At 44.7% G+C, this 21039-nt stretch overlaps 2 protein-coding genes across 2 annotated transcripts in view; both read left to right on the top strand.

Moving 5' to 3' along the window:
• Nucleotides 1–570: 570 nt before the first annotated feature.
• Nucleotides 571–6841, top strand: LOC128746321 (uncharacterized). Its single transcript, XM_053843371.1, has 2 exons — nucleotides 571–1907; nucleotides 1999–6841. Exons 1-2 carry the CDS (start codon nucleotides 571–573, stop codon nucleotides 6839–6841), a joined length of 6180 nt encoding a protein of 2059 aa, XP_053699346.1.
• Nucleotides 6842–8185: 1344 nt separating this feature from the next.
• LOC128734721 (rhophilin-2) overlaps nucleotides 8186–21039 on the top strand; it is a 149993-nt gene continuing 137139 nt past the window's right edge. Inside the window, exon 1 of the mRNA XM_053829046.1 lies at nucleotides 8186–9370. Within this exon, the coding sequence (XP_053685021.1) occupies nucleotides 9317–9370 (54 nt within the window). The 5' untranslated portion in view covers nucleotides 8186–9316. The remainder of the gene's footprint in view (nucleotides 9371–21039) is intronic.

The following is a 21039-nucleotide window of genomic DNA, read 5'->3' as shown; positions in this document are numbered from 1 at the left end:
TACAAGTTATACTTAAAGGCTACTTAATACTAAATCTATGCCTACTTAATTGGTAACAATACATGCTTAAATGTGTAAACTATTGCTAATAAGTTAATTCTCTTAGGCTAACCTTAAAATTTAGTAACCGATCTATTGAACACTTGTGATAAGTGATAATTTGAAAACCTAATTAAAATTATATTCTTAACGGCAAGCCATTTACAAAGTAACATGCAACAGACGATAATAGATTAAAACATAACAATTACGATTCAGGAGTAATCTCAGCTCAGCTGCTTTTCGCGGAGGTGTATAGTACATGCAGAGACACGTGTCACGTTTTCATGCGAAAAGCTAAAGTGAAGAAAAGGGCAGGAGGTTGAAAGTTAAAAGTTAAAGAGATACAAGAACACTAAACGAAGATTTTAATACACAATACCCACAAATATTGTTATTCAAAACTCGGACCGTTCTTGTACTTCTCCCCCCGTTGGCTCCAAGTCAACAATTTAAAATCTTCGTTTATCTCTGGGCGAGATTACGATGCCAAAGCAACGGGATGAATCGGAAGCGTGAGGTACCAACGAGATGACGCCGAATGCTTGTCAGGCATGCAACGAGTTGGATAATTCCCGAATGGTCCAGTGTGACATGTGTGATGACTGGTACCACTTCGACTGCGTAGGGGTCAACCAAGACGTCGAGAATCACGATTGGCTTTGCTCAGTCTGTATGGAGAAGCAGCAAACCAAGAACAAAAAGTCGACGAAATATATTCCCCTGCCGGTACCGTCTGTAAGTACACTTAGCCCGATAAGCACTAGCAGTGTGGCACCGTTGAGTACTGCCGCCGATATGGTGACGAGCATGGTTGTCACCTCTATGTTTCCGACAAATACAGTTTACCCTACGATTGGGCAAAACATTACTATGCCACCCGTTTCTCAAATGCCGCCCCACTATTTCATGCCACCACATTCTTTGATATCGTCAAATGCCTTATTGCCACCCTATTCGTTTATGCCACCCCTTTATTCGATACCTCCTTGTCAGCCTATGCAAGTTGTTTGCACTATGCCGTCAGTGCCATCGTCCTGCTGGTCAAATCCGTACGCGTCACTACCGGGAGTGAATACTTATGATATGTGTAACACAGTGCCATTTAGTTTTACTCAGCCGATTCCATCGATACCAAATGTAGTTCCAAATACTGTTCCAATAGAAAGATCGCAGAAACCTTTGCCGAATCCAGTGCATACTAATAATCCCCCGAAAGCCCAACAAGTTTTGGAGGATAACTTGAGCCAGCATTCCGCAGCAATTTTCGGACAGTCCGTCAAGCAGAGACAGTTGCAAATGGAGTTGCAGATTTTGGACGACGAGAGGAAAATACAGGAAGAGGAAGAAACTAATCGGCGTCAGTATCTGCGTAAGCGACACGAGTTGATGACGAAGATGGTCCGCGAAACCACGCCTGTTGCTGATGTCGAGGAAGAGCGATCGAATCAACGAGTTTCTGAGTGGATAAGTGAGACGGTTAATGCGAATGTACAGGATACGCACTGTCCACGGGCTGACGTTGTTCCGGAACAACTTTCACAGAGAATCCAACGCCGTTCCACTCCAGCTGTCGCGTCAACTCATCCACAGGAAATGCCACAAAATATGCAACCAATTTCCAACCAAAGGATAGAGAATGCAGAAGGTGGTTTTTTCCCGAGACGGCGCTCAACACCAAGGCAGACTTCAATTGAAGAGGAAGACGATATTAATTTAACACGCAAGCAAATCGCTGCTCGCCAAGCAGTTTCGCGGGATCTTCCCTCATTCAGCGGTACTCCGGAAGAATGGCCGTTGTTTTACTCAACGTTCACAACAACGACCAACCTGTGTAGATACACGTCGGAGGAAAACCTGGTCCGATTGTAAAAATGCCTTAAAGGCAAGGCACACGAAGCAGTAAAGTGTAGACTTATGCATCCTGGGAATGTCCCAGGTATAATATCTACCTTAAAGATGCTGTTTGGAAATCCAGAAGTCATCGTGCAGAACCTTATCTAAGATTCACTGCACACCAGCGCCGAAGGCCGACAAACTGGACACTCTCGTCGAGTATTCTCTGGCTGTACAGAACCTCTGTGCGACTATCGAAGCTTGTCAGCTTGAAGAATACACCTACAACGTAGCTCTGCTGCACGAGCTTGTAGACAAGCTACCGCCTTCCTTCAAGGTTGACTGGGCCAAGCATCGCCGCGATTTACCTCGGGTAAACCTGACAGCATTTTCAGCTTGGCTGTACCAGTTAGCAGAGACAGTTTGTCCAATCGCACGACTGACTTGCAGTGAAGCGGTTCCCGGTCGAGGAAACAAGAAGAACTCAGCTTACGTCAACACGCACAGTGAGGAGAGCTCTGACAATCCGAAGGAGAAACCGGATCATCGAGCGAAAGGGAATCCATCCGGTCCGTCTTCCTCAGGTGGCTGCGTAGCTTGTAAAGGAAATTGTCCGAAGTTGGAGAAGTGCCAGCGATTCAACGAGCTTTCGTACAATGCTCGATGGGCGATTATCAAGGAGTTCATGCTTTGCAGAAAATGTCTCAAGAAGCATAAGGGCAGCTGCAAATCCCTACAAGTGTGCGGAAAGAACGGCTGTACGTTCAAACACCATGAACTTTTGCACAACTACCAACGGGATGGAGCGGGATCGAACCCATCTTCCAGTAAGGGTCAGAACTCCAACGCAGGCACTCAAAACACATCGGTGCGTGAGTGCAATGCTCACCACAAGTCGACTAACCAAGGACTGTTCCGTGTTGTCCCGGTGGTCATTCATGGCCCGAAGAAATCCATCAAGACGTACGCCTTCCTAGATGATGGCTCATCTCTTACGTTGGTTGATGCATCCCTAGTCCAAGAATTGGGATTGAAAGGAAACCCGGAGCCACTGTGCCTGAAGTGGACCGGGAACAAGCGCCGGCTGGAAAATGATTCACTAAAACTCGACATCGACGTATCTGGAACGGGAGAAATCCAGAAGAAATACTGCCTACGAGGAGTTCATACTATTTGCAACCTGGATCTATTCCATCAGACGGTGGATGTGCACCAATTAGCTAAACGATACCGGCACCTGCGGGGAATTCCTATCGAATCGTACAACAATGTACAACCTCGAATCCTAATCGGGATCGACAATGCCAACATCACGCTACCGCTTAAGGGAAGGGAAGGAAATATGTTCGAGCCGATTGCAACGAAAACTCGTCTGGGCTGGATTGTACACGGAGGCTCCAGTACAACTGACTCGTTAGTAGGATACCATTCAGTGGAATTCTGTCCATGCAGCGAATCGTCCGATCACATACTGCAGCAATCAATTCAGGAGTACTTTTCTTTGGAAGGTCTGGGCATCTGTAAGTCGAAAAAGCCTCTGATCTCTGGTGAAGAAGAACGTGCCCAACAGCTTTTACAGTCTGTCACCCAAACAGATAGCGGAAGATACGAAGTACATCTACTGTGGAAGTACGACAAAGTCCATCTACCTAACAGCAAACCAGCGGCTCTGCGACGGTTCCACTGCCTTGAGAATAGGATGAAGAAGCAGCCGAAGCTAGCCGAAGTATTGCGTGCGAAGATCGATGACTATCGGCGGAAAGGGTACATAAGGAAGCTGTCGAACGAGGAACTACAGAAACCGCAAGAACGAGTGTGGTATCTTCCGCTGTTCCCGGTTATCAACCCGAATAAGCCGGGGAAAGTCAGGTTTGTTTGGGACGCAGCAGCAATGACAAACGGCGTATCGCTCAATTCCATGCTGCTGAAAGGGCCGGACTTGCTGACTCCGCTGGACTACGTTCTCTACCGGTTCCGCGAATTTCGAATTGGACTTAGTGGTGACGTTAGGGAGATGTACCTGCAGATGCTGATGGCCGCGCGAGATCAACACTGCCTTCGAGTACTGTGGAGTGACGACGGAAAGGGCGAACCTAGCACGTATGTAACACAGGTTATGCCATTCGGAACCTCCTGTTCACCATCCTGTGCACAGTACGTGAAAAATCTCAACGCGAGCAATTTCGCAGGCCAGTACCCGCAAGCAGCACAGACGATTATAAAACAGCATTACGTGGACGACATGTTGGCGAGCGTGGAAACGGAAGAGGAGGCAATTCAGTTGGCGAAAGACGTAAAGCACGTTCACGCTCAAGCGGGACTCGAAATGCGCAATTGGATCTCAAACTCGCCAGCGGTGGTGGAAGCAATGAAGGAGACGAAGACCGACGAGAAGAATCTCAACCTGGGACCAGAGCTGGGAACAGAAAAGGTCCTAGGAATGTGGTGGTGCACGGCTACAGATACGTTCACGTACAAGCTCTCGGTGAAACACGACCGTGACCTGTTAGCTGGAACGCGTAAACCCACGAAGAGGGAGGTTTTACGAACGCTCATGGCCGTCTTTGATCCACTAGGATTGATATCCAACGTGCTCGTCTACTTGAAGGTTCTATTCCAGGAGATATGGAGATGCGGCATCGATTGGGACGACGAAATTCCGGACAGTCTCAACGAGAAGTGGGAGAAGTGGATCGAGGTTTTACCTAAAGTGCAATACGTCAGGATTCCTCGTTGTTATCGCTCTATCACATCGCTAACTCCAGAAACTAATATCCAGTTGCACACGTTCGTCGACGCAAGTCTCTCTGGATTCGCCGCTGTAGTCTATCTACGCATCGAGCAGGGTAGCTCTGTGGAATGTGCCATAGTGGGCGCAAAAGCACGGGTGTCTCCCCTCAAGTTCGTCTCCATTCCCAGACTGGAGTTGAAGGCGGCGGTCATCGGAGTCCGGCTGGCGGACCGAATCTCCAAGTCCTTAACATACAAGATCGACAAACGAGTTTTTTGGAGCGATTCTCGTGACGTACTGTGCTGGATACGATCAGACCGCCGCCGGTATTCACAATTCGTCGCAGCCCGTGTTAGCGAGATTCTTGAGACGACAGAAATGACAGATTGGAGGTATATCAACACGAAGGACAACGTAGCGGACGACGCTACCAAGTGGGAGCGGCAACCAGATCTTACAGAGGAAAGCAGATGGTTTACGGGACCGAAGTTCTTGTGGGAGCACAATGAATACTGGCCTGTGGATTCACATAAGAGCAGCTCGACAAATGAGGAACTCCGCGCGAATCTCTTCCATCACATAGCAAGTCCACCTTCAGTGATTGACGTACGACGGTTCTCCCGTTGGCAGAATTTGCTTCGAGCCACTGCAGTAGTGCTGCGCGTCAAACACAATTTTCGTTGCGTGATCGACAAATTGTCACGAAGGGATGGCCTGCTTACGGCGGACGAGCTGCGGCAGGCATCTATTTTCCTATTTCGACAAGCACGAGCAGAATCATATCCAGATGAAATCAGGATTCTCGCGAGCGCAGAAAAGTCCAAGAAGTCGTTGATGAAGGCCAGTTCGATATACAAGCTAAACCCTTTCCTCGACGAGCACCAAGTTCTACGGATGCACGGTAGGATCAGCGCGTGCGAGTACGCCTCGATGGATGCACGTAATCCAATAATCTTATCGCAGAGCAATTACGTAGCTTGGTTAGTGGTGAAGGACTGTCACGAACGGTTCCATCACAGGAATCACACCACTGTCTTGAACGAGCTGCGGCATGTCTACCGGATTCCGAGGTTGAAACAGCTGTTCGACAAAGTCAAAGCAGGGTGCCAGATGTGTAAGAATGAGAAAGCAGTTCCACAACCTCCCCCAATGGGTGATCTACCGGAAGCAAGACTGGCGGCGTTTACGAGACCTTTCTCCTTTGTTGGGGTTGACTATTTCGGTCCGATTAATGTGGTGGTAGGGCGTAGAGTTGAGAAACGTTGGGGTGTGCTAACGACGTGCTTAACAGTGCGCGCGATACACTTAGAAGTCGCGCACTCACTCAGTGCAGACTCTTGCATAATAGCATTGAGAAACATGATGGCAAGGCGAGGCGTACCAATTAAAATCTATAGTGATCGCGGAACGAATTTCACGGCAGCGAGCAAAGAGCTGAAGGCGGCCCTCCAAGAGATGGACCAAGAAGCAGTCGTTCGAGAGATCGTGAGTCCAGATACCGAATGGGTTTTCCTTCCCCCAGCCTCACCGCATATGGGAGGAGCCTGGGAAAGGCTTGTGCAGACGGTGAAGAGGAACTTGGCAGCAATACGTCCAGTACGGAATCCGACCGACGAATCACTGCGCAACATGCTGATCGAAGTGGAGAATACGATCAACTCGCGACCGTTAACGCATGTCCCGGTGGAAGACCCAGATGCTCCAGTTCTGACGCCAAACCACTTCCTCCTGGGTTCCTCGAGTGGTTTCAAACCGGCGTCAACTCTAGACAACCGTGCAGTGGCTTTGCGACGATCCTGGTGCGCTTCGCAGGTAGAGGCTAACATCTTTTGGCAACGATGGGTGCGAGACTACATGCCGGATCTAACAAAGCGAACTAAGTGGTTCAGCGAGGTAAAGCCGATAGAGGTGAACGATGTTGCTGTAGTGGTAGACCCAGCTCTTCCCCGCAGTTGTTGGCCGAAGGGGCGTATAATCGCGGTCAACCAGAGTAAGGACGGCCAGGTAAGGTCTGCAGTGGTGCAAACAATGTCAGGAGTCTACGAGCGTCCCGCGACGAAGCTCGCCATACTAGATGTTCGACGCGACAGACAGGTAAGCCAGGAACCTGGCGTACCCGGGGGGGAGTGTTACGACCCCTCGGTCGGCGCATCTCACTACGGCGACCTTCAGATGTATCAATCTTGGCCGGGCGAAACGAACAATAAACTCGCTCAACGAGACAACTGTCACTAGCGATATCCGATAGCGTGGTCATCATTCAGACAAAGCAGATAGTGGTGTCGTGATCTTTTTCTACGAGCGGCGTAAAATTTGTTAATTTGCTACTTAAAACTACTTAAATCTATCTTTATATACAAGTTATACTTAAAGGCTACTTAATACTAAATCGATGCCTACTTAATTGGTAACAATACATGCTTAAATGTGTAAACTATTGCTAATAAGTTAATTCTCTTAGGCTAACCTTAAAATTTAGTAACCGATCTATTGAACACTTGTGATAAGTGATAATTTGAAAACCTAATTAAAATTATATTCTTAACGGTAAGCCATTTACAAAGTAACATGCAACAGACGATAATAGATTAAAACATAACAATTACGATTCAGGAGTAATCTCAGCTCAGCTGCTTTCCGCGGAGGTGTATAGTACATGCAGAGACACGTGTCACGTTTTCATGCGAAAAGCTAAAGTAAAGAAAAGAGCAGGAGGTTGAAAGTTAAAAGTTAAAAGTTAAAGAGATACAAGAACACTAAACGAAGATTTTAATACACAATACCCACAAATATTGTTATTCAAAACTCGGACCGTTCTTGTACTTCTCCCCCCGTTGGCTCCAAGTCAACAAAGCCGGAGTAGCCAACGATTCATAAATGTCGTTTCATCGATTTGTGGTTGTTAAGCGCTGCGTCGCCGCGGTAGACAGTGAAGTGTACGCCTTCAATGTAACGCCGAAATTTTTCCACTGCACGAATTACCGCTATGCATTCCCGCTTTGTCAAGGATATTTTCGTTCGGAGGATGACTGTTTCTGTGAAAAGTAACAGATTGGATGTTCTTCATCGTCTGTCTCTTGTGTCACCACTGCTTCAATCGCCACATCGCTGTGCGATTGCGACAAATACGACTTAAAATCAAGGTGTATTGACATGAAGTTTCGAGTATGTTATTATCATTGAAAACAGTGAGCTGGTAAAAGTTTGTTTAAATAGATTGGTGTAACGAATGTTTTTGTCATGAATAATTTTTAATACCATTTAGAAGATGTTCGAAAAATAGAAAAACAAAACATCCTGAATGTAGATTACGACGTAGCTACCGTATATAGTTTCCAGTTCCGGCCGCATGGCGGCTCCGACAACAGAATAACTCTCACTACTGGCACTGGCGCAAAATAAGGTGCGCCAAATCAAAACAATACACTCACACAACCGTTCAATACCTGTTTGCTGTTTCATTCAAACCGAGCAACGAGCTCGAGCTGTCGGTTGAACGTTGTTTTATCGCCCTCGGCTCAGCTTCAACCATCGGGAGTTCAGCAGTAACGATTTGTTGTGCGGACAAGCTTGTTGTCTATTTGTTTTATTCCTCGGTGCCGCTCTGTTTTGCGTCTTTCTTATCGTAGGTGTGAAGAAAAAAACGCGCGTGAGTTGTGGAAAAACATTCGTCGACGGAACGTGTGATAGTACGGAGAACGGGTGTGTGCAAATTGCCGCTACTGACTGAATCCACTGAATCACACAAAGTGGATACTATCCGGTGGGTCACTTCGTTAGATTTGATTAATAATTTCGCAGCATCACTGCAGCAGCTAAGCAGATTCAAAAGACGTTACGTGTCCGTGGTGTCCGCAGTGTTCGGAAGACTTGGAGTGGCCCATTGTGTTCTTTTGTGTGGTGCAACCTTTGCTGATTCATAGTTTGTTTTCGAGAGAGCCTGCAAAACCGCGCACACCTCGGTTGAATGGGTTTAATTCGGGGGTGGCGTATGCTATAAGGGAATCACACATAGGTATTGAAGTATATCGGCTTGTGTGGCAGGCGGTGGTCGCATAATAGCGTCAATCACGCCCACGCCAGAACCCAGCCCGGAACATGTGGTGAAGTGGTGTCTACCTGTGAGCGAGAGGACTGGCAAGTGACGGAAAAGGGAGGGCAAGTGTTGGACCTAACTAAAACGAAACCAGAACACAGGAAAGGTCACAAAAGGAAATAAAATTCTGTGCCATTTCTGGGCTTCACTTTTGGCTGCTCTGCCTGCTAGTGTACCGTCCGGTGCGTCGTCGGGAGTCAAAGAAAAAGACCGGTATCGGGTGTCTCATTAGGTGTGCGGGTGCAATTGGTACGGAATTCGCGTGCAAGAAGCTCGAAGAAAACAGGTAAAATTATTTCGGAAGAAAAAGGAAGTGTAAAACGAAAAAAAATTGAACGGAAATTGAGAAATTTAGGAAGAAATTCTTTGTGCCTGCAGTAAAAGTGACAAGTGAAGAGTGTGCATTCCGAGCCTGCCATTTTAAGGCGTAGTGAAGTTGATTGAATGGTTTCCTAGTAGTGCCGCTGTAAAAAAGCGTTGATTAAAAGCGAGCGTCACTGCGTAAATTTGTTATCGGCCGTGGCATCGAAGCACCAGACCAGAGTCTTATCTCTTCTGGCTAGATTCCAGCCGAGATTAGCCATTCTGTGCTAATTCGGTAACGTTTGTCAACGATGGAGGAAAAGTCGAAAGGAAAAGATCCGGAGGCGTCGTTCTGCTTCATAAGGGTGAGTAGAACGTTTGGTTATTTATATTGGGAGCTTCAGATTAATTACACCGGGAAGAGAATAATGACGAAATTTCTTGGAACTTTACTCAAATGACTAAATTGGAGTGCTAGTTGGAATAAGTGATAGTATTACTCACCTCGGCAATCCAAATCGTTATCACAGTTAAGTCCTTTTTTGTTGATGTCATTATTTTGCTTTCTCATTTATGCTAAATGAATCCGGTCAATCAATAGAGCACATCCGGTTGTTTTTAGACCGCAATCAGTTGTTATCTCTTCAGCATCGTTCTAGCTGAAAGTGTCAAAATTGACGTACCAAGAATATTCGTGATAATCTTAGTAAGCATTGCGTGCACGCGGACGTCATGTTTTTATTTCTGTGATTTGCGGATTGATGTTTTGGAATACAAAATAGCACTAAAAAATCTTTTAAACAGAAATTATTCACAGACTTCTTGATCAGTGTTATAAATTCTATTCAATCTAGCTAACGATGCAAGTATCCTTTGTCAGACAGACCGTAATTTTAGTGATTAAATTGAAAAAAAGTGTATTTTGAAAATCTGTATTGAGCGTCTTAGAATTGGTAGAATCTCAAATATGGGTAAAAAATTTTTTTTCTATTTGATTCTGCTATTAGAATTCTAATGCTTATCAATAGTGAACTTTTAAAAATCAATTATTTTCACTGTACTGTGCAATTCGTAGAAAGATTTCTGACCGACCGATACAAATATGTATCGAATTGGTTGAAAAGTACCGAGTTGTAAACGTTCAAAATCTGGCCATTTTTAGTGACGCAACCGAACGCGAAAGAAAGTGGAACACTTTGGTTAAAAATCTAATCTAATCTTATATTAAAGCAGCCAATCTTGTCAACGGTCGGATCAACTCCTTGAAATCAAGAAGAAGGAAGAAAGCGTGGACTTCCAGTACCAAACGCTTCTCTATAGATAATGTTTTATTTACAGTCGTTGGGATTGGGAGTATCTTCGCTAATAATGGTTAAGTAATACTCCGGACGAATCAGAAAAAGCTGAACCAGAACGCAGATTTGAGGACCGAAAAGGTACTCGGAATGTAGTGAGATACAGTCAGTGACACCTGCTACGAACTCTGATGCTAGTTTCTGATCCGCAAAGTCTCAGTCTTCTAGTTTCTGATGTAGCCAATGGCCGATGAGCAGCTCGTCAAAAGGAGAGCGAGGCTCAACGTATTGCAGGAGGTTGAATCAGTTGCTGTTTCTCGGTGCTACCGTACGTTAATTTCCTCATCAGTCGAAACCAACGTGATCCAGCTGCACGTTTTAGTCGATGCTAGCGAACGCGGTGTCATAGAATGTACTTTCGTGACGGCTAAGACTCGAGTTGCCCCGCTGAAGTACATTTCTTTTCCCCGGTTGGAGCTTCAACCGACAGTGGTCGGTATGCGTCTAGCGAAAAGTATAGGAGAAACCCATCGAATAGCGCCTCGAGGACGGTTCTTCTTGTCTGATTCGCGTGACGTACTGTGTTGGTTGTATTCGGATCATAGACGATACAGCGTCCTGCGGCTACAGCCGACGAATCATGGATCAATCGATAACAAGATAAACCTGCCGATAAACGTCCACGCTAGCTGTGAGTCAAAGATTTCTCCAGATACAGCGCACTAATTTGTCTACTGGAGTGCTCAGTCAGATGGAACTCGCAGCAGCGGAGAGCGAGGCGCGTTCAGCGAAGAAATTTCGTTGCTGACGTATCCCGAGACGACCACTGCAGTTAGACGAGCACCGACTCCGAAAGCAGCTCAATCTACAGGCTGTCGCCTTTCACCGACGAGATCGAAGTGCGTGGCTGGCTGCCAGTTCATCGATGCATCGACTGCCAAACCCATTCTGCTGGCGAAGCTACGAAGAATCTGCTACAAAGTTCGCCGAGAACGCCAGCAGTGCAAGAACGCCGGTGCCAATTCGCAACAACCCTTCATGGCGGACTATCCACTGGGGTGGCTCGCTGCATATTCGCCACCGTTCTCTTATGTCGGAATTGACTATTTTGGTCCCATGCAAGTTGTAGTTGGAAGACGTACCGAAAAGAGGTGGGACGTGCTCGTTGCATGCCTGGTAGTACGTGCTGTTCATATAGAAACCATTCTCTCGCTCACTAGCAGCTCTTGTATTATGGCCTTGCGCCCGTACTTTGAAACCCGACGGGGAACACCTATTGAGATTTGCAGCGATCGAGGAACAAATTTCGTTGGAGCAGGACGAAGCTGTGCGAAGTTCTACGCGAAATGGACCAAAAAAATTGTTGGAAAACATCGTAGCACCGACCACTAAATGGACCTTTTTACCGCCAAGTAGCCTTCATTCACATAGGAGGAAGTTGGGAGAGGTTGGAGTAATCCGTGAAAAAGACGCTATACAACGTGAAACTTCCTAGATTGCCGACGGACGAAGTGCTGAGGAACAAATGTGCTTATCGAGGACAGTGAGAGTGAAGCGTTGACTCCCAATCATGTCTTATTGAGTTCTAAGTCCTTTGTGCCGTACACCAATCTGTCTCGGAACTCGTGGCTCAAGGGACGAGTAGTGGAGATCAACCGTAAGAACGGTCAAGTACGCAGTGCAACGGTGAGGATTCCATCCAATATCTACGAGCGACCTGCGGTTAAACTTGCGCTTCTGGACGTCGGCGTAACAATTTTCGGACGACTTGCAATCCTTTATCTCGAGTCTCGACATATAAAACTTGTTTCCGCAAACATAATATGTTATAAAACGAATGTATAACCAAGAGCTGGCATCCTGATCGGGAAACCACTGTTTTGTTAGTTTTGAGTTGTGGATTGCAGCATTATCTTACTGGAAAACAAAGTCTGGACCCATCAATGCCTCGCCGTGTTTAATCAAGTTTATCTCCAGCATTTCCAGCCCAGTTAGTTTTGGGGTACGATGTTGGCCTAACAAGCCAGTGTTCGTATGCTCGAATCTCAGCTAGGCGGTGCTTGCTAGATAGAGTCAGTAGGATCGTTGCACTAGTCCCGTAATTGTCCTGTACTCTAATAGCCGGCTGCGAAATCTGTCGATAAAGAAGGGTCAAGTTCTCAACAGGACGTTTATACCCATGGCTTTGCTTTTGCTCCAGCATTTCTGCGTAATCCTTCGGCTTTATTTTCGTTGTAATGCATGCCAAAGGAAGCCTTCCTTTAAAGGAAAAATCTCCTCAGTACATGTCCACCATAGTTCCTGCTCATCGTAACTTCCAGATAATTGCGCAAACGTACCCAGCCATTCGGCCTATCTGGAGAAACAACATTCTTTCATTCACCGGTTCAAGAGATATACTTTTTGCTTGGGAGAAATTGTTGTACTCGACGTGTAGTGTCCGGAAGTTCCAACTCTGTACAAATTTGTGATGCTACTCTTTTCTGGGTCACGGCAATTTTGGCTTCCTGTTCTTTCCACCACGTCTCTAGATACGGCTAAATTTATCGCAATTTTTTCAGGTAGCTTCCAAACAGCCGTGAGTTCTCGAAAAATATTCCATCCCAGTGCTCTGTTAGAGACGCCTGCATCACGGTAGGCTTTGATTTTAATCTTTTTCTTGAACGTAAGATGCTTTGATCGACCCACACTGCAGTTACTGCAGTTGAAACGGGAGCTTAACTGTCAAACAGCAAAGGCCAATTTGCAATTTGCAGTGATGTTCCTGCGTGCAAGACATGAACCAGAAACAGGTTTCCCATAAAAATCTCCATGAAACACCAACGACCCTGGCAAGCTGTTGAAATTCACCAGCAAAATTCCTTACCTCGTAGGCGATCGCCAACGGACGGATCCACGGAGGTTAGATGTCTCCAAACCCGACATCTGTTGTTCGTAAGGACTTAGTTGTGTATCGTTCGTAGTTGATGTTTTCACGTGAGCGTTCGTAATTTATGTTCTATCACTTCACATCACTGCTCACCCATTTTATGTGGTCAGCGAAACAAGATGTTTCTTTTCGCAAAGCTGCACAGTCAATCAAAATTGTAACAGTCAGTACAGCAAAAGTATTCTTTCAACAGTATGTGGTTTAAATTTGGGTTTTCTCTAAGTGCCCAATAGACCTAATCTACTTACTCCTCTCATTCCCGTAGTTCATTGAAATAATTAATCAAAATGCTCGTTCATGTTTCATTAGTGCTCCATCCTTTAAATGGCACATTTTACTGCGTCAAAACTCGTAAAGCTTTGACATTGTACGCTGGAGGTAATAATCAGCGTTGCATCGGTTGTTGCTAAATAGAGTCAATTTTGTGTGTGGACAGTGAAGCGTGCTTTTCGTCAAACGTTTTTTAATAGATCATAAAGAGGCTCCTGCCTACCCACATAACGCAAGCGGTTGTTTTCCACTCCTGTCCGGTTTTATTGTTCGTTTCTACGATCGACGACGGTGTGCGGTGTTATGTTCCACCGCGGACATCTAGTTTGCAAAATCTTCGGACTAGTTTGGCCCTGGTTGGCAGCGTGGTGGCAGCACATAAATCACGCCGCTAACTAAACAATAACCGCAAACTATGGGTAACTTTAAATTCAAAGCAACAATTTGTCTTCGTGGCCTTCACTACCTCTACTTAGTGGAAACTGATAAGAGAACCTTCCGCTTCCACTCTTGCAGGTTTATTTTTATCGCTTAAAAACTTAAACCTTGAAATAAACGCCACCAATCAGAGTGTTCACTATCTGACCTTCTATAAGGGGAAAAAAGGCAAGAAACCGGTCAAGGCGACGTGACTTGCTTCGGGGCGCCACGCAGCTGTCAGAATAAACAAATTTACAAACTTGAAACATTTTACCGCACAATTGAACAGTGCAAAATATTTACCTACTCAAACACCTAAAACAAACTCGCGTGAACAAATTTGTTTTGTGGCTGCTTTGCTTTGGGTGCTATTGAAAGTAAACTATACCGAAAGAATGGTATCGGCGCCCACCTGGGCGATGATAAGACGCAGTAGTTGGAACTTGTTTTTCCAAGCCTGCAGCGCTGATAAGAGACATCAGTCAGCTACTGTCGTATACCTATAGGATGTGGCACAACTAGACTTGTGAGCATGTACTGCAACTAGTATTCTTGAGCGTCAACTTTAATGGTCCTCAGCAGAGTAGTTTGTGCTATCTTGGCGCCCCCCGGCCGCCACGTTGCTATTTGCTTTCCTTGAAACTTTGCACGCAGGGTAATAGCTCTGTTGTTGTGTCATGTAATTGAGTTTTTCACTTTGAATATAAAATTCGATTGTTAACTTAATAAATGAACAAAGGCATCTCAGATATAACGAGTTCACTATAAGATATTCATTCAAACGGTTACGCCCGTTGCTAATGGATACCACATAACAAGTAAAAAATTTGTTGACATATTTGTATCATGATTTTGGTTCATTCAGTTTCCCAGCTAGTACGGTCAAATAGGAGCAAATGAATCCAATTTGTTCATCCAGTGTTAAAACAGGTTGAATAAACGAAATCGGCACAACTACATGCTGACAAATCGGTTCAACCATCTCCGGGAAATAATCGTTCAGCTTGACAAGCTAAGGCTGACTAATGCACGTGTGACTCAACTCACAGTGGGCCTCAATCAAAAAACAATTTACAGCTAACCAATGTAAGTAGTAGGTACATCAAAGAAATTGCTTGTCAAGTCTGGCATAACTTCGAGTGTGCCCAGAACCATAATCGTTAGTCAAAACAAATAACAATTGAGGTTAACGCACTGCACAATTACCTCCCTTCGTGTGGAAGAAAGCCTAATAAGTCCAAAGCACTTTATTTAGCGCGCTACACCACGACTAAGGCCGGTCGTCAGATAACCGAACACCTGTTAAAAGTGACTTCAGCAGGAAACATCGGAACTGGAACTGTGGCGGAACTTAATTTGGCAAACTTTTGTCATTCACTCGTATTACGTAGGCATGCCAAACAGAATGACCGGCCAACCGAAACCGCTAGTAGCAGTCGCAAACTAGCAAACAACTGACTGAAACTGGGAGGTTATTTATGAATGACAATCGAAATTTTGTGACTGGCGATGTGACTTGACAAAGCCACCAAATATCTAACTGACAGCATTAGGCACGGATCATCGTTGGAAGGATGTTTCCAAACGCAAGTTTGCATGTCATCAACGTTGGCTGACTTCCATTAGGTACGATTGAGATAAGCAACATTGTAGGACACAGTACAATTAAAAACCCACTTCCCATGCCATACCGTGTTGTACGGAGGAACATTTTAATTAAAAGCTCGTTATGAAGTTAGACAGCGATTTTGTTCACATTGACACCCACGTGCTCGCTCAGGTCCGAAACTGAGGCCATAATCGGGCAACGATGAGTTCTCAAATTACCGACCGGCCGGCCCCGTTCAGTGCGGCAGCGGAAAGGATTGGTTTGTTGGCTGATTGATGGCTTCATTTGTCAATGAATTGTTGAAAACCGGTTGATGGGTATTTATTGACATACACCCACCCACGTTTTGTTGTCAAAGACGACGACGATGACAGACGGTAGCAAATGTGCGATAGCAACCTTTCCGCTGTGACCTGTGGTTCCCACCACCGCCTCGGCTCTCGGTGGGTGATGGATTGCCAGACAGAACACACGAGAAATTATTACGTCTTGTAGGTTGTTGCAGGGTAGTGACTGTGCACCGCACCATATTGTTATCGAAATGTTTTCCGTTTTTGCGACTTATCGAGAATTTGCTTTGGTTGAGCTTTGCACGAGCTTGTGCAAAACTGGAATAAGTTCAGTGAGCTCAAAACACCAAAATGGAAAATGTGAATACTTTTCTATAAGTATGATATTCAATATCAGTTATTTGGTGAGGTCAGTTGCGACCGGGCTTACTGTAACGCTCTAGAGCAACAGCAGACTCTAGCTATCTTTAGTAGAACATCGGGTTTGGGTATTATTTTGTTTTGTTATCCAATTCCGACCGACTTATCACACGTATGACGACCGTGCGTCGTGAGGAAATCCGTTTGCGATTAAACGTGAAAATCCGGAGCAACTAAGTAACTAACTAAAGTAGCTCAAGGTGCAACTATATTTGAACACGCTTTCTAACCGGCTAATTATTAGACGAATTGCGCATGAAAGACTTAGTCAGATTTCAGTCGATAGCTGGGCCTTTTATAGTATAAAAGGTCGATGCGATAAACCAAAAGCCTCACTGCACGATAAGAAAATCGATAGAATTTGATGTGGCAAGCGTGATAAGGCATGAGTTGATTAACGCAGTTTTTTCTCTACCTGGGAACATAGTCAAGAACGTTCCGCGCGTTTATGGAAAGATCCCGAAGGTTGTGTTGTTTGTATTTTTACGCTTTATAGCGCTGTTGTAAATTTAATGTGCTTTATCAGTACGTCGGTAAAAAAATATCTTGAGTTGCGAAATCGTTCCATTTATCTTCGCTTTGGATATGAATTTTACTACCGAATTCTGTTGCACAAACCCGCGTTCATTATACATTATTTTGTCCTAAATTCAAACCAACTTAAACGATATGAGTACGATTACCTACAACCTTCTCAACGTTTCTTACGTTGACCAAAATTAATGCAACTTTGCTGCTCAAATTCAAAGAGCTAGTCCATTAATTAACCAGGAATGAATCGATTTTGCTACTATTATAAATGCTGTCAAATAGGAGCAAATGAAGCCCTTGTGTTCATCCGGTTGTTGATCGAAGCAAACTGCGCACGCAAGCAGACTTTTTTCTTGATCTTGTGTAAAAGTGAAATTATATTTTCGGAGCGAAACATAGGAAAAAGTGTTCCAGCAAAATCGTCAAAATGGTCATTTGAAAAGCCATCAAGCCGAAGCTTCGTTTTCTTTGATGGACAAAAAAGGGATTGATTGATATTTTAATAAAAGCTTTGCCGGATGGTGCTGAAGCTCAGAGTATTTTATGGTCGCCAAATGTTTTGGTTGGGTTTGGCATTTGCCCGCAATAATTTCCGTTTGGGTTAAACGTAACCCTACAGTTGGTCATAGCTTCTTATTCAGCCACTCCTGTTCTTATCTCCTCGAAGTATCAACCGGGATACGAGCAACCTTGGTGGAGATCAGAGTCGTATGCCGACGGGGACGGAGGGCCCTTTCAAGGTTCGTTGGACCTCCGGCGAAACAGAGGCTTGGTGGCGCAGACCTTGCTGGCTGGAGACAACAAGATGTAGAAATCTCAAAAATACCAATTGGGACCTATACCTTTCTTAATTTCTAAATGAAGCAGTATTCAGCCCTGCGATATTAGGAATGCTGCTCCTAATCAGGTGATGAATTTCATACGAAATGCTTCATCTGATTGGGATAAATGCCGACAGTAGTTGAGGTGGTTCATCAAACTTTGATAGCTCACTGATTAAAAGAGGACACACCACAATAAATCAGAATAATGGTCGCGGTGGTATGTCCCCAACACGGGGAAAAAAGTTAACGAGAAATAGGAATGAATACAAGCTAAATATAACATAGAACTTAAGAAATCGCGTAGAAAAAGCTGAAGGATGATGTGCGAACAGGTTGAAAGCACTCCTGCAGTTGCTAGGTTACAAAAAGTACTCTGGAAAGACCATACCAACGGGCTGGGTAGTTTGAAAAAGAAAGCGGTACGTTTACTAGTGATTCCAGTGAAACACTAAGCCTGATGATGGAAAAACACTTCCCAGGATCTTTTCCCATCAACAATAATTATGTGTCCATGTCCGCCGGTCCGGCAGAAAAAAGGGATGACATCAGAGACATCCACTGCTGACGGTTACCCGCCATGGCTTTTACCTGTCGCCAGGATGGGTTCTCGTCTACAGCCGGGATGTCGTTGGCTAAGCTCCGTCGCCATGAGCCTCTGCGTCTGCCTCTTCTACGCTGTCCTTGTGGATTCCAGTCGACTGCTTCTCTGCAAACCTCGTTCGCTCCTTTCCTCAGGGTGTGTCCGATCCACTTCCACCTACGTTTACGAATTTCTGTGGCTATCTGGACGTTGATGACACCGACGATGGAGTTCCTCATTGGATATCCAGTTATCAGGCCACCAGGCACGGATGATGTATCGCAGGCACCGGTTAATGAATACCTGTAGTTTTTGCGTTGTCTCCGCTGAGACGCACCACGTTTCGCTGGCATACAGCAGTACGGATTTAACGTTTGAATTAAAGATTCGGGTTTTTGTACGTAGAGTGATTTGGTTTGAGCGCCAAATATTTCGCAGACCTGCAAAGGCACCCCTGGCCTTCCTGATCCGTGTGGCTATATCAGTCTTGGTACCACCATTGGGCGTTGTCTGGCTACCAAGATATTGAAAGGGGCGTCTACCTGCTCAACTTGTTGTCCCGCTACTGCGAAGTTGGTGGAATTGTGTTCACTACCATAGACTTAGTTTTCACTACATTGACTGTGAGACCTGCTGCCTGGGAGCTCTCGGAGAGATCATCTAACTTGCTCTGCATATCGTTTCGGCGTTGTGCGAGCAAGACAATGTCGTCGGCTAGGTCAACGTCATTTAGCTGCTCCATCATTCCAAGGCAATCCTCGATTTGGTCTACGGTCAATTGCTTCAACTAATATCTCATCCATAACGATGAGAAACAGAAGCGGTGATAAAATGCAGCCCTGTCTCACGCCAGCAGTAACCCTTATAAGGTGGGACAAGACGCCGTCGTGCAAAACCTTGCACGAGAACGCCTTGTACTGAGCCTCGATGAGAAGGACTAGCTTATCTGGAACTCCTCTACGCCTATGTGCGCCCCAGATGTTTTCGTGGTTGAGTCGGTCGAATGCATTTTCGAAGTCAACGAACGCCAGCAGAAGGGAGTCCTGGAATTCGTTGATCTGCCCCAATATAATGCGGAGCGTTGTGCTTGCTGCCGCCGGAGAGTAGCGTCGATTTTCTCCTGGATCAACAATAATCAGATGGGAATTCCGGACCTGTCAGGTCCAGGAACTAATGAAGCTGAACCAGAAGCTCATGAAATAGTCAAGGCCATATTTACTGATTCCAAAATAGAATGGACAATCCTTGCCAGTAATGCTGCTTAAGAGCAAGCAGTTAACTATCCTATTATTGAAAGAAATACTTAGGGCCAGTTTTATATTAAATCATACACCATGCCGAAAGCTGGAAAGCGTGACAGAACACTTCTGAAAGCGTTTAGGTTAATCAGTCTGAATTCCATATTCTTAAAAACCGTGGAGATATTGTCGACTATTCCATTAAAGCAATACATTTAGAGTAAGCTCCATTGAGTAAATTTCAATTCGCGTTTTAGAGCAATAAATCTACAGTAGATGCATTAAACGTGTTAGTCGGCAAGTTAGAGAATTCTATTGATACAAAAGCAGTCCCACTGGCAGCCTTCTTCCTTGATATAGACGGAGCTTTTGACAACGCTTCTCATAGATCAATGCGAGAAGCTATGAGAAAACATGGCATTGACATCTTCAGAACGAATTGGATGAAGGCAATGCTGGTAAATCGCGAAATTACTTCCTCGCTTGGGAATGAAACTCAACCGATGAAAACAACAAAAGGCTGTCCTTAAGGAAAAGTTCTTTCTCCGCTTTGTGGTCACTAGTTGTGGACGATTTACTGGAAACATTTGTTGAAAAATGCGTTGAGGTGGTGGGTGAGAGGTAAATTAGGTATTTATACGACAAAACGATCTCAAATAGAATGCAGTCAGCAATAAATCACGCATTGGCATGGTGTAAAAAAAGGTACTAAACGTAAATCCCTCAAAGATAATTATAGTTGCGTTGTTGGTATTCCCCGTTAAACCAGTCGTGCACTCGAGGTTTCTTCGCCTGTCAGCGCGGTTGCGGCCTCGTTGACGGCTGAGCATATCCGGCTACATCCGTCTTCGAGAATCCACAGAGGAAGACAGAGCTTAATCCGGTAGGCGCGTACTTTATGTAATCGAATATTTACACCAAATTAAAAATATCTATGGTCGTACCGAACCATATACTTCATTCACCAATGATCGTACCGAATCATTTAGTTCATCTATGGTAGTGCCGAATCATATCCCAAGTAACAATTCTTGAATTTTATTCATTCAAGTTTTACTTGAATTTTATAAAGGTTTTATTGCGGTATTGCGCAATACCAAGAGGGTATTAGTCCAACACACGCTTAGAGCTAGTTAGAAAACCATAATAAAACTGTTAATTAAGCAAATTTATTGTGGTTGCTTTTATTACCCGGTTAAAACTGGTTGGCTGCACCACGTCTCTTATAAACTTGTAGCGTTGCAATACAAAACGGTTCACCAATCAAAATTGATCTTATCGCGGCTGCTTGTCAAACCGCAATAAATCTGTTAGTTTTACAGAGCTATTAAAACGATAACACCCTGACCAAACAGTTTTTTTCGCTGCTATTATAAAGAATACTGAAGTTCAACACCAAAATCAATTTTTTATTTTTTATGATAATGTATTGCATATTGCCATATTCTAATATTTTGTTTTGACTTGCAAACAAAAATTCATCTAACCAAAGTGTTTTGCAGAAAGAAAGTTATTATCAATCGGTTTTCCTGTCACAGGAAGCAACTAAAATGATTTTACTAGAAATTGAGGTTGACTAACTGAATATTTTTATTTTATTGAACCAACCAGTTTTCGAAAAATGCAAA

Source organism: Sabethes cyaneus, chromosome 1, assembly GCF_943734655.1.
Source record: "Sabethes cyaneus chromosome 1, idSabCyanKW18_F2, whole genome shotgun sequence".
Taxonomy (NCBI): Eukaryota; Metazoa; Arthropoda; class Insecta; order Diptera; family Culicidae; genus Sabethes; species Sabethes cyaneus.
The sequence above is the reverse complement of the archived record's forward strand: the minus strand, read 5'-3'. Positions and strand labels throughout refer to the sequence as shown.

Excerpts from the sequence above, each read along its gene's own strand:
- LOC128746321 (XM_053843371.1), top strand. The coding sequence starts at position 571 with ATGACGCCGAATGCTTGTCAGGCATGCAACGAGTTGGATAATTCCCGA. Across the intron at positions 1,908-1,998 it reads GAGGAAAACCTGGTCCGATT|ATGCTGTTTGGAAATCCAGA; the intron begins GTAAAAATGCCT and ends TCTACCTTAAAG.